Here is a 14,458-nt window from a genome sequence, read left to right on the forward strand (position 1 = left end):
GTAACTCCATCATTTATATAAAAGCCAGGCATGGTGGTGTTCATAAATAAGCTGAGCACTAGCACATGAGGGCACTGAGATTGGTGAATCTCTGGTGTGTCTTGACCAGGCAGTTGGCTAGTCACTAGGCTTCGGGTTCAGTCCCTATCTCAAAAGATAAGGTGGGGAATCAATTGAAGAAGACAACTGACATGAACTGACATGGCCTCTACATGCACCTAGACACATAGGCAACTGTACCTGCATTTATTAGTATGCAATTGAATGTACATAAAACATACACTCACATAAACATCACACACACACACACACTCAGAAATAAAATTTACATCAAATCTAATAAGGTCACTGAGCCTTTGGTCTTTACTATAGAATAATTACAGCCCTGAGCCTTGATGGAGATAACTGATTGCATACCAAAATTTACACTGATCTGTCTTGTTAATGCTTTGTCAACTGTTTTAATTTCAAGCACCATGGTAGAATGACAAAGCGCAAACAACTGAAAGATAGGTTGTTCTATGTTATTTATATTATCCATACATATAATGTATTTATTCTTGCTTACAGAAATAATTATCCCATGGTATTTTGTTTTAATTTATTCTATAGTGGTCATTAAACTTCTAAATACATTATGTTAAAAGAGAACTTTTAAGTCCAGTCAAATTTATTGAGGTTTTAAAATTGTATCTGTATATCTATTAATCAAATGTAAGTTTAGATTTCCGAAAAAGAAATGCACCAACATAAGATAACTTTTACTTTCAATGAAAATTCTAGAATTGAATGAAAATGAGGCCTCTTTCCTATTATCTGTTCTTTTTAAAAAATCCTCAAGCTATGGAATGGACAAACAACTAGGCAATAATATGTCTACCATTTTGTAAAACTGAGCTTTGATGAGGAATATTTTGGCTAGACATGGTACCTCATAACTCAAGAAAAGATATTGATTGTCTAAATAAGTAAATTCATATTAAAGCTGGTTTAAATGAGGCAAACTTTGAGTAGTTCTCATTCTTGACTCCATCCTAGTGACCAGCCTTCTGAGACTCCTGCCTTCTTTATTTGATCTATGTATTTTCTGACAGAAGTTGGGAGTGATAGTTGCTAATCATTGCTCTGCACAACACAGTAACCATGAAGAGATTTGGACTGAGTAGAAGGCACCTGATTTCTTGCTACCTTTCCCATATGAAGAGGTGGTCTGAAATCCACTACTTTGATCAAACATGCCATCATGTCATGAACATGCCACTGAAAGTAATGCAGACTTCAACTTGTGATAAAATCAAGTCCCAGGAATGTCACTATGAGCTGACAGTGCAGCAAATTGTATGTGTACTTAATGGCATGGCATGAATGGGCATCATATCTTAGTGACACAGCACCATATGGCATTGCATCCATCCCCCTTACAGATGTGTGATTGACTTGGAACTGACAGTCACTGCCACTAACAGCATCATAAAACAATAACTTGTGATAGCTTTGACAGACTTTAAAAAGCCTTGAAAGTGGTTGGAATGATTCAAAGATAAATAAAATGGAACTGTTGATAAGTTAAAATTACACGTGCAGTCAGTAAAAGACAAAACAAACAATAAGTTTAAAACACTGGGTGGCTCAAGGGGTAAAGGTGCTCCTGCTAAGCCTAAGACCTGAATTTGATCTCTGGGATCCACAAGGCAGAAGGAGACACACTGCTCCAGTAAGTTTCCTCTGACCTCAAAAATTACACCAAGACACATGTACTAATGAGCGTGTGTATTCACATGTACCCACAACATACACACACAGCACAGAACACACACACACACACACACACACACACACACACACACACACACACACACACATTAACTAAAACCTTAAAGTATTATTAAATCCAGTGTTGTATCTTAAAATATTGGCCAAGGTCTTAAAAAATTTTGTTCTTCATCCCTTTCTAAGTTCTTTCACCTAAACATAACTAAATATAACTTCCTGAAGCTATCTGATAATCATTCAAGGTCAATGTCTGGAGGGTGAAACTTCACAGGTCATGGAGTAAAGTGGTTACAAAATGGCTCTATCACCATGAATGAAAAAGCTGTACTATTTCAGTGGTTAAAAACTATTATTTCAAGTTCTGATAATCAATTAAAATCAACCAATGAGTTGAGACATTCTTATTTCTGAGAAACTGCTGTGTGGGAGAGAAAAAGTTGTGTCCTCTGTGAGGTTCTTGATGTTCTGCTGCTTTTGTACCCCTGTACTATTGTAGTTATTTTGTCCTGGATGCGACACTGCACTGAATGTCTACAAATATTGATGAGTATGACCGAACATGTTGAAATGAAAGAGTATAAATTCTGCCATCACATTTGACTCTTTATGGGCCAGTGGGGCCAAAACACTCTAGTTTATACATAAACTTGAAGTTCTAAAAAAGCATGACCTTTTGCATAATTTCTATTTTGACTAATGAACTTGAAGTAGCTAAATGTATACTAAAATAATTTTAGGTGACACCTTTGCAAATGATGTGATTAGAGAGCTATAGCTGACTGGCTATAATGATTCTTTAGTGCTCAATACCAAACAATCTGTTGTCATTTAGGAGAAAACCTCAAGATGACTATTTGAGACCAAAACTCATGGCTCATGATTCTTTGTAGTATGTATGTATTATATGCATATATATATATATATATATATATATTCAACACATACCCACACGTGTGTGTGTATGTGTGTGTGTCTGAGTGTGTATCAGCAATGTTCAGAGGGAATCTTCACAGGCTTCTTTTGATACATGTTTTATTCCCATAGTTAGAATCTATAAACACAAACACCATTTTAATGAATAGTTGTTCTAAATGTGTAAAACACATGATTTAATATGTGGTCTGAAAATAACCATAAATCCCAATATTTCATAAACATAAAGTTACAAAGGTTATATATTTAGATTTTATTTAATTTTCATTATCAGAATACCAACATTAAGCTTTGATATTCAGTTTTATTTAATAAATGTAACTTACCCTGCCAAAAATTTTTCTCATCACTTTGCATTTATCAGTTCCTTTAATTCATGACACTCATTGGAAATGATTTCTGCAACCATGACAGTTTTATAGATGAGAATATTGAGGTACAAAGAGGTTGACTAACTTCCCTGAGGTATAAAGAGGCAGTGAAATTAACTTTTTCCTAGGTAATGTGTAGTGAAACCTGAATTCTAAGTCAGGCCAGTTTTCTCTAATTCCTGTCCTCTGACCTCCTGTGCTGTCCTGTGACCTCCTGTGCTGTTCTCTGACCTTTATGTGGTCCTCTGACCTCCTGTGCTGTCTCACAAAACCAAATGCTCCAAGAGGGAAATACAAGCAGTTACATGTTTTTTTTTTTTAATCAATATGCCTTATGTTTTTGAAATATGCGCACACCTACACTCATTTCCAAAGAAACTCTCACACTCTAAAATTACTACATTATATACACAAACTAAGGGATAAATTTGACTGATTTGAAAGTTAATAAAATAATTTTAAGAGAAAAATAATACCAGAGTAATAGAGACACAAAAGACATGACAGGGTTTACGTTAAATTTCTAGCAGCTAAATTTGGGAGAGAGAGAGAGAGAGAGAGAATTCTAAACCACAAAGTCCTATAAATGTCACATCTATGGAAATAAGTTTCACATATAATACCAATGATGTATAAATCTATGTAATACAAAAATATGCAGTCTCACAGTTCAGCATGCATAGGAACACATGCATTTTCTTTACCTGACTGAAGAATTTCCTTTCTAATTTAGAGGTCCTGTCTTCCAATCTTAAACACATAGATGACAGTGTCACCAACCAGATATCTGATAGTTAGATCATGTTACTCCTGTGGTTGTCCTCGCCTATTTACTGTACTCCTCACTACTTGGGCAATCATCGTGACATCTGTGTTCCTTTTCTCAAATTAGATTTCATCTTCAAACTCATATTTCCCCCATAGTACTGATAAATATTTTTGAATACAGTTTATGACAATAAAACATATTTTATATGGCTGAGATGTTCATGCCAGGCTTCTAAACCTTCCTTAAATGGGTGTAAAACTGAGGACAGAACTCTACTGAACAACGAAAATGACAGAAGACATGAAAGATGTAAAACATAAGACATCAGAAGCCTCTTGTTAGTGGAAAACATAGGCATTGCAACTATACAGGCATGCATCTGTGTCTCTACTGGGGGACTCACACCCGAAAAGAAAGTGCAGCTCATGGTCAGACAGACAGGAAGTAGCAGAAACAACCTTCAATAAAGCCCAGAAACCTCTTCTAAGATGATCTGTGTCACTGTTATTTTCACACATGTCCTTGCTGATAGATATTTTGAAGGAGACACTCTTACCATTATGGCTTCCTTTAAGTTCTGATTTAATTACTGTGGAAGTTAATCAAGATATGACTTGGGGCATAATATTTTAAATGTTGGCAGCGTTGTAATATTAGGTCTCTAAAGTAACAGAGAAACTCTGCCTTTCTGATGGGAAATGTCACCAATGCAAAGACCTTGCCAACCATGGGCAGTCTGGAGAGATTTTTGTTTGTCTATTGACCTAGTGTTATTTTGTGCATATGAAAATATGCCAAGAAAATGTATTCTTTAAGAGGTGCCTTAGCTATACAGAGCCATTTAGCTCAAGATGAAAAGTTAACAGAGTATGTTTTCCATGCATTTTATTGAGTGTATGCATGGCTGTATTTCCTTTTATTGCCCCAAATGAGTAGAGGGGATGCTTCAAATTTAAAATGTGGAAATACAAGTAAATCATTAAGTGTTTGGTCTTCTAGGTAGGTATGTGTTTTAAATTTGAAAAAAAAATGTGACCTTAACATCAAAAGAATTTAACGCATATGTAATACCTTCTCATACAGTCCAAGGCTCGGATGAAAAAATCTTTGTGCAGTTGATGCTCATCTCTGAGGATGGAGCACTGTTCCAGCGTCACTGACATCGATGTCCTATCTTTGGCACTTTTGCAACAGGTAAAGCGAATACCATTGAGTTTGCGACAAATCTGCAAGACACAAATGAAAACAAGAAGTGTTTCCTTCTACCCTAAAAAATTGAACACATTGCTTTTTCTTTTTCTAAGCTAGAAGGCTAGCTTGTTTGTTGCCTTTAGTGGCACGTATGGGACTGTCAGTAAATACCACTATATGAGATCCCACAGAGGAGGTATGCAGGGTCCTGGTTTGTATAAATGCCACTCAGGAGTAACATCTTGGCTGAAAATGAAGTAAGCCATATCATTCCTAAGCTAAACACTTGAATGTGTTCCTAAAGTCTATCTGTTTTAAGATCAACCAACCAAATTCATATCATTGATATGAGAGGGTCTCATGGAATTGGAAATTAATGACTGTTGGGGAAGGGGAGTCAGTTTTCATCATAGCTCCTGTGTGTGAGAGGCTACATATACTCTGTAGATAGCTCTGTACATTCCCATAGACAGCACTAAGAGGGCACAGTAGGTTTAGAAAGGAGCACAAGACATGGAGAGGGAAAAGTGTTGGTGTGGATAGAGACAAGGAATCAGAGGGAAGTGATTAGGGATAGATTTGATAAATACACCTTATATGCAAGTGTGAAATTCTCAAATAATAACACAATATTAAAATCACCTATTGAAAATTTAAAAAAATATCTTCTGGACTTGAATTTATGTTTCAAAATATCTGCATTGATAAAATCATGTGGAAATATTAGGAGCACTAAATTGGCTACCATTATTTCATATTGATTGTCACACAGCACACAGTTCTAAATGACTGATTGATATGCTCTTAAAACGAAGGGAGCATAAACCCTAGTGGATGCCATGACTACCCTCACTTTGTAGTGGGGAAAACTGAGACTTATGTAAACAGTGTAACCTGCACACAGCAGAGCAGCAACAAATTGCAAATACAGGTCTGGCTAAATTCAAACACCAAGAGTTTAATTTCTATGTGTCAGATGTTCCTCTGTGACTCTTGTTAGTATGAGACAGACAACTGTCACTAACTCAGGAATACCCGCTTTTATCGTTGTCTTCTGCTGAACATGTAGACCCCTCTGCTCCTTTTCCTTCTAGCCCATGATGGTTTCTGAGATGAGAAACCAACAATTAGCTGCAGCATCAGCAATGCTAATCAATGTGCATTTAAGATAAATTTAATGTGACACAATGACCATCTAGTGTATTATCTGTAATCGAGGCCTTAAAAGTGTCTGCTTGGAGAAGAAACATTAAAATAGTTTTTATTGAGGACTTTTTAAACTGTATTTTAATTGTAATTTTCGTACTTAAATTAAGATTTATATGTTCCTACTAATTTAGATTTTTACTCCTTTCTATTTCTAATAAAACTAGCTATAGAAAAATGAGAATATGGTTTTACCACATAATCTCTTTTTACTTAGAAAATTTTAATTCTTGCAAATAAATAGTATTTCATATTTCAAAAGCAGACTATTCACCATCATAAAATAGACTTTAATGGATACTTTTGAGATATAATTTTTAAAAGAATTAATATTCCTTAAAATAAATTGTTGCGTTCACATGTACCACTCCTGCTTGAAATAGTTTAGTATTCTGCATTTATAGTCAAGTGGAAAGTTGTCTGTTTCCCCACAGGAAAGGTCGTGATTTCAGTTTCTCTACAGCTTGTAAATAATGCAAGCTTGCTTGTACATACTCAGCATTTGTGTTTTTTTGTTTTTTTTTTTAATTTTTGGCAGGGGGAGGTAGTTGATACAGTATTTCTATGTTTAACTGTGCTGGCTGTCCTGATACTAGCTCTGTAGACCAGGCTGGCCTCGAACTCACAGAGATCTGTCTGATTCTGCCTACCAAGATGCTTGGATTAAAGGTGTGTGCCATTGTTGGCCCAGTAAATTTGGTTTCTTAAAGTTTTCCTTTTTATTATTTAAATTGAATCAAGAAAAATAGTTTAAAAAAACTGTGTTTTAAGTAGACTGTGAAACATTGAAAAAGGCAGTATTTTATTAGACAGATGTGAAGGCAGGAAAAGGACAAACAGAAATAAAGTCTTTGGTAATGCCAAGCATTAGCGAAAATGTTTCTTCATTTTAAGGGTATTATTACGTTGTTATGGTTAGAAAACTGATATTGAAATTGAGTTTTCAACTTACTGCAATGCTTGGAATGCACAATCAACTGTGAGTTGATTGCTTACATGATTGGTTACATTCCAGAAAAGCATTTTAGAAATAAAAATGATTGATGGAAAATGAGATAAAGAATGTGCCAAGAAAAGATACGCACTCATACTTTCATAAATCCATCATTGCTTTATCTTTTTAGATGATTTTATCTCATGCATATAATGCCATATTCATATGGTCTCTAGTTATTGGGTGCTTCTGCAAATGATCAGACTTACTGGATGCTATTTTCAGCAAAAATGCAAAATGATGCAAGGCTTACCATAGTGAAATTTTAGTGAATTAATAACCACGGTGGTATGCCGGCGGTGGTGGCACACGCCTAAAAATCCCAGCACTGGGGAAGCAGAGGCAGGTGGATCTCTGTAAGCTCGAGGGCAGCCTGCTCTTCAGAGCGAGTTCCAGGACAGCCTGCAAAACAATACAGAGAAACCGTGTTTTGAAATACAATAAATAAATAAATAACCATGGTGGTATATTAAGATACACAAAACTGTAACTGGTGTGGTGCTGAGTGTGACCAGTGCAAGTGGCCTGCCTGAAAGCAGTGTTTCCTGGATTTGTGGCCTTTTATGTTCTATCCAAGCATGTCAGGGAGGTATGGAGAAGCTTCCTTCTGTCTTCTTGGATGATTATTTTCTGTGGTTTCATAATAAATTTTCCCTTCTTTGTTTTCCAGAAGTGACTAAGTAAAATTGGTAATAGTAGGAAGGCTGATTTAAATGATGTTGATGAAGCATAAGTAATGTGTGCTCAGGGCTAACAAGCCTGACTTCTGAATTGTAGGAGTAACACACTGAGGGCTGCAAACAGACTCATCCTAGAGATCTCCAGGGTGCCTTTCCTGGTGAAAGGATGCTTTCTCAAAGAAACTGCATGGGATCTGAGATTTTAACACATTTCATAAATTTAATATGAGCTCTGTTTCAAGTTTCTAAGGAAGAGCCTGAAAACACAGGCATTATTCTCTCCCTAGTTCTTGTGGAAATCTAGACAGGAAAACAGGCAGAGCTTCCACCCTGAGGGTGCCATTAAGTGAAAGAGAGAACCATGTACATTTCAGCTCCTTACCCCATGGCAATCAATCAGTAAGAAATTCTATGCCAGTACCTAAATTAACAAATACATTTACAAGCTCATTAACTGAACATTATGTACACGGGTCTTAAGTCAGGGATCTGGCAACCACACATTTGGAATCACATGTCTTTCTAGTGGCAGTTCAAAATTTGTTGCCATATAACATTGAGAATGCATAGCATATAGCACCAAGAGAAGCACAGATGCTTCTTTTTGATATTAGAGTAACAAGCAAGCCCAAAGTTGATGAGGAGGGTCAATAAGAAGTATTTTCCATGTTGGGTTCATCTTTCTCCATCTCTGTTAATGAGATCATCAACAAAGCAACGAAGCCTTGTTAACTGGATATTGCAAGATGAAACTTAGGAACCAAAGTGTGGTGCTTAGACCCTGCATCACATGCCCCTGACAATGCTTGTTGGTCATGGTGTGCAGGGGCAAAGATGGACACGCATGCTTACTGTTGCTGCCAGCCACATGATTTCCACATTCTTTCTTTTTTTGGCTTGAATATTTTGATGGAGATTGTCCAACAATCCTTTTAAATCATTTTGTTCTTGAAAATTTGAAATATCTAAAGGAAAAAACCATGAAACATGGTCAGCATGAAGCTTCTTATGGAGTTTTGTTGTAACATTTCTGAAATTGCAACTTTCAAAACGAGAAATTTCCTTTGGAGGAAAGAGTACATAAGGGAAATGATTCTAATCCCTTCAGCTTTATCCTTTATCTGAACACGTGCTTTGGTTTCCTCCCCCTCTATTTTTTTCTTTCATTATTTTTAAAATTTTTTAATATGTTTTTTTTTTAATTTTACATATCGATCCCAGTTCCCTCTCCCTCCCATCCTTTCATGGCCCCCGACTTCCCCTCCCATCCCATTCCCCACCCACTCCATAGGGAGGGTGAGGCGTTCCAGGAGGGATCATCAAAATCTGTCAAGTCATTTGGAGTAGGGACTAGGCCCTCCCTCCTGTCACTAGGCTAAGGGAGTACCCTCCATGGGGAATGTGCTCCCAAAGTCCTTTTGTGCACCAAGGATACATCTTATTTCTACTGTCAGAGTCCTGTAGACTGCCCAGGCCTTCTAATTGAGACCCATGTTCAGGGGGTCTGAGTAAGTACAATGCTAGCTTTCCAGCTATCAGTCTGGGGGGGCATGAGCTCCCCCTTATTCAGGTCAGCTGTCTCTGTGGGTTTCTTTTTTCTTTTTAATTTAATTTATTATTTTACATGTTGATCCCAGTTCCTTCTCCCTCCATTCCTCTCTCCCTTCCTCCCTCCCTCCCTCTATTCATCTCTTTTACCCTCTCTGCCCCCTCACATGCACCCTGACCATCCTCCCCTCCCATTCCCCCTCCCCAATTCCACATGTAGGGCAATGCCATCCAGGTGGGGTCATGTAGATCTGTCAAGTCATTTGAAGTAAGGACTAGGACTTCTCATCCAGAAGGACTGAGCAGTCTAAGGGACCTCAGACAATGGAACCAGGATATATCCCTGGTGCACAAAAGGACCTTGCAAACACATCTCCAATGGAGGGATACTGCCTTAACCTCTCCCTCTATTCTGTATAACTATGGTAATATCAAACTGCCCATGAAACAACAGGGGAAAGATTTTTCATATAAGTCAGGGATGCCTTGGGATGCCATCTCTTTTTGTCACTAAGAAGCCAGCCTGGATCAAGGCAAATATTAAGTTGGACATGTGAGAGGGAAGTCTGAAAATTCAATTCAACAATACAAAGCAAGTTTCTAAACAGGAAGTTTCCCCCATCTTAATGCAATTGCCTTTTTAAGTCAAATAAGAACCTTTTTTATTTGTGAGGGAACTACTGACTATTATAGGATTCCCAATTGCTTCTGTGAACTATTCTATTCAGACACCAGAAGCGTTCTTTCCATTTTGACAGTGCAAACTGCATTTACACATTGCCAAATGTTTCTTACAGGAAAAGGAAGAGCACTGCTGTCCAGGAGCACAGGCAATGGGAAGTGGCAGGAGAGAACAGAAGGGTGAGGGGCATGCTGTTGCTCAGATGTGTGCATACTAACAGCTATAGCAAGGGTAGCCAATGGCCTACACCATACGCCAAAGATGAAGGCAATGTGCAATTAGGAACCAAACGTTCCTGACACGTAATGAGTCAATGAAGAGGACATAAATACTCCTTAAAACAGTGTTGGATCTGTAATGCATAGTACAAAAGGTATTAGATAGCTCACAAACTGAGGCGTAAGAAATTTCTGAGATCCTAGACAAAGCTAAAAGACAGGAAGTACATAAATGATGGGAGATATCATTCTGTAAATATGTTTCTCATACTGGTTAATGAATAAAGCACTGTTGGCCAATAGGAAAGCAAGATAGGTGGGACAAGGAAACAAGGAGAATTTGAGGAAATAGTAAGGAGGAGTCAGCATGTAGAGACTAGGGAGACTAGACACTGGCCCCACTCCTCGGTAAGATAAGACCACGTGGAAATACTTAGATTAATAGAAATGGGTTAATAATTAAGACAGAGCTAGCCGATAAGAAACTAGTACCTGGACAACAGCATTATATCAAATACAGAGTCTCTGTGTGTTATTTGGGGCTGGTGCGGCAACAGGACAAGACCAGCAGTGGGCGGAAAAACCTTACTCGTTACATAAAGCCTAAGAACCAAGTGTAGTTTATCTAATTACATGGAAGACACCAAACAGACAGTCCTTATTTTAACCATAAAACTAACCCAGAACATCTATGTGAAATATAAACATGATTTTACTAAATGATTAAATTTCAAATGTCAAATTTTCATCATGGATTATGAAAGAAAAGGTTGACCCCAAATATTCTCTTAGTTAGGGATACTGTTGCCGGAATAAAACATCATTGCCAAAAGCAAGTTGGGGAAGAAAGAGATAGTTTTGCTTACACTTCTGCATCACAGTTCAACACAGAAGAAAATCAGGGCAGGAACTCAAAAATAGAATCTGGAAGCAGGAAATGAAATATAAACTATGGTGGAATACTGCTTACTGGCTTATTCCATATGGCTTCCTCAACCTTCTTTCTTATACCATACAGTACACCTTTTTCAGGGATGGCATGCCACCCCAGTGATCTGGGCCTACCTACATTAATCATTAATTCAGAAATTGCATGATAGATGTGCCTATATGTGGTGATATATTGTTTACGATTTAATAAAGCCACTGAAGATCAGAGAAGCAAAGAAGCAAAGAAGCCAGCCACTAGCTCTTACATCTACCTCATGTTGGGGCAAGGGGAGGAGTGATCCTGACTCCATGAATCCTCAGTGTGACTGGAGACTGAATGCCAGGTCTGAACCCTGGAGACTAATTGCCTAAACCTGAATACTGAATGCCCTATTCCTATCTTATATACCTGTTTGGTGCTTGGATTAAAGGCATGAGCTCTGTTTTGCTTTTAGATGGATTCATTCACATATATCCCTGGGTAGCTTTGAACTCACAGAGATCCATCTGCTTCTGTCTCCTGAGTCCTGGGTTTAAAGATGTGTGCCACCACGGTCCAGATTCTATGGCTGTTTAGTGTGGCTGGGTTTATATTCTGATCTTCAGTGGCTTTATTAGATCATAAACAATATGCCACCACACTTGTAGGCAAACATTATAGAAGCATTTGCTCAACTGGGAGTCCCTCTAGCTTGTGACATGTTAACAAATACAAACAAACAAAACAACAACAAAATAAAACCAGACTACATCACATTGCCAGGTAGGCCACTCTCAATCATATACCAGTGTTTATACAGACTAATCAGAAAGAAACACTTAGAAATTAAGTAGTAATTTTAAGATTATCAGAAGATATATATTTTGCAACTGTTTTTATAATCATTTCAAATAAATATTATTTTAAGACAATAAAATTCTTATAAGACCAACAGACAACAGAATATAAACACAAAATAAAAAATTTAGAGCTATGATGTAAAGATTTGTTTTTAAAATTTCTAAGCCCATATTAAGTTCAAGAAAGCATACTGTGATTAAAACAAATTAATAAAATATAAGGACTATGGAAGACTGGAAAATTCTAGGAGGGCAGGCTGGTGCAGAGGGTGATACAATAAACATTTAGGCTCTCTAGGAGCATTAGAGGCCAAGGGACAAACAGAGAAAGGACAAAGGCATAGGCATCAGGGTGGTGAAACCTGGAGTGCTCTGGGCAACAGAGCTCAGCACTGCATGGCCCTGAGCTTAGTGTTTTGCTTAGATGTAGATCCTGGACTCCAGCCAGAAAGCAACAGCCACTGGTTACTCACATACTCAAGGTCACGAAGATTCTCTTGAAGCCAGTTCACTCAAGTATATTTAAACAATTTTTAAACCAATGTAAAATAATACATATACTCTAGTGTAAGATAAACAAAATTTGGAACTCAATGTAGAATGGTCATAATTAATTAATGTATACTTTGATATCTCCTCACATACAAAGAAAGTAGCAACTATTTGAAGTAATAGATATATTACTTTTTATTATATGTATATTTTATTATATGTATATTAAAACATTAAATTTTATTTCTTACATGTAGTCTCTAATTATTAAACATATTTGCATTAATAATAATACGCCATCCTGTAGAAGTCACATATCATACACATAGACACACATGTTCTCTATAACAAAACTTGTTTGAAATAACCTTTAATCTTAGTGTGTATACTGCATCACATCCGTGTTTTACCCTTTTAAAAAAATTCCAGTGGCAACCCAACAAAATTATACAACATCAACAAGAGAAAACTCATGCTGTAATTTGGCTGTTGGCTGTCCTCCCAAAGTCACACAATACATGCATGACGGCCAGGAAAAGTGCAACCTTGCAGGCATGAGGCCTGGTGGGAGTGCTAGGGCACTTGGGCTGGGCTCTCCCAGGAGACTTAAGGATTCCAACATTTTCTTCCTTTCGTTTGCTTCCTGACTGTACTATGAATTTTCTCCATCATATATTCCTGCCACCATGATCTGACTTGCCCCAGGTCTGAAGTAGTCAAGGTTTGGGATGGCCAATGTAAGTCTGTTTACTTTGTTAACTGAGTTGTTATCTAACAGTAAACCAACACTGCCTAGCACAAAATTAAGTAACATTTTTTCTTCTAAAAAGAAGCTGACAAACTAGTGTCTGAGCTCCTACTCCAGGATTTTCTCTCAAGTGTTGTTTGAGCTTGCACAGTTAGCTGGGATTTTAGCAACATCTCTGACATTTTTACATTAGGCCAATATATTCAAATGAAAGCACATTTACTAAGGTAATGGTTTTGCATTGTTGACATGGGGATTTAGGCTTTAAGCATTATAAGAGTTCATGGAAGATAGTGAAGACCTGAAAACCGCTCATGTACCCAAAAAACCTCAAAAACATGGTAACCTAAACAGGTGAGCATAATGACCACACCAGCTGACATGACAAAGTTGTTGGAGGCTTTAGCCATGTGTTCATGCATTATTCTAATACCAAATTCAGAAAATTGAAACACCGAGCAACCTCCATACATGTGTTCTTTTATTGTTTTCCAAAATGGGTTGTAAAACACAATTTGAGGTGAAATGTGCAAAATGCTAGTTCTATTATTGTTTATAACAATAACAATAAAAAGACAAAAATGTTGATAAAGAGAATGGGCAAACTTTAAATGTTAATTCAGAATACTAACAAATAAATACAAATGCTAACTAATAAGAAAGCAGTGCCATATCTCATCATGGATATTATACAAACTATATTAAGCCAGAAAAAGAAATGGAAACAATAGTATGATTTCACTGTGTAAAAGTGTATATGCATATATGTATATATTAAAACATAAGAGTAAAATATAATAAAATCAAGGTGTTGCTTTCCACAAAGTAAGAAAGACTTAAGTGTGGAGGGGGACACTAAAGGGGCTTTTACTTTATCTGTTAATATTTTCTTTTTATAAAGGTTCTTATGCAGGGGTATAGATTTCAACTTCCTAAGTCATATCTGTATTTTTTTTTAATTCTGTATTTGATACTTTCATAGTCTCTGAAAGCAAAGCCGTGATTCTAAGAAAATGACTTTCAATGCAAGATCACTTCTGCTTAATGTGTGGTCTAGGGCAAATTGTTTGGCCCTGTGCTGCT

General features: G+C 37.0%; 1 protein-coding gene across 3 annotated transcripts in view; it reads right to left on the reverse strand.

The window, feature by feature from the left end:
• Inpp4b (inositol polyphosphate-4-phosphatase type II B) overlaps positions 1-14,458 on the reverse strand; it is a 330,540-nt gene that overhangs the window by 46,168 nt on the left and 269,914 nt on the right. For all 3 annotated transcript variants that reach the window (XM_051205838.1, XM_051205837.1, XM_051205839.1), the window contains 2 exons: positions 8,770-8,882; positions 4,918-5,072 (listed from right to left, as the gene is read on the reverse strand). In XM_051205838.1, coding sequence (XP_051061795.1) covers positions 4,918-5,072; positions 8,770-8,882 — 268 coding nt within the window. The remainder of the gene's footprint in view (positions 1-4,917; positions 5,073-8,769; positions 8,883-14,458) is intronic.

This window comes from Phodopus roborovskii, unplaced genomic scaffold (genome assembly GCF_943737965.1).
Source record: "Phodopus roborovskii unplaced genomic scaffold, PHOROB, whole genome shotgun sequence".
Lineage (NCBI taxonomy): Eukaryota > Metazoa > Chordata > Mammalia > Rodentia > Cricetidae > Phodopus > Phodopus roborovskii.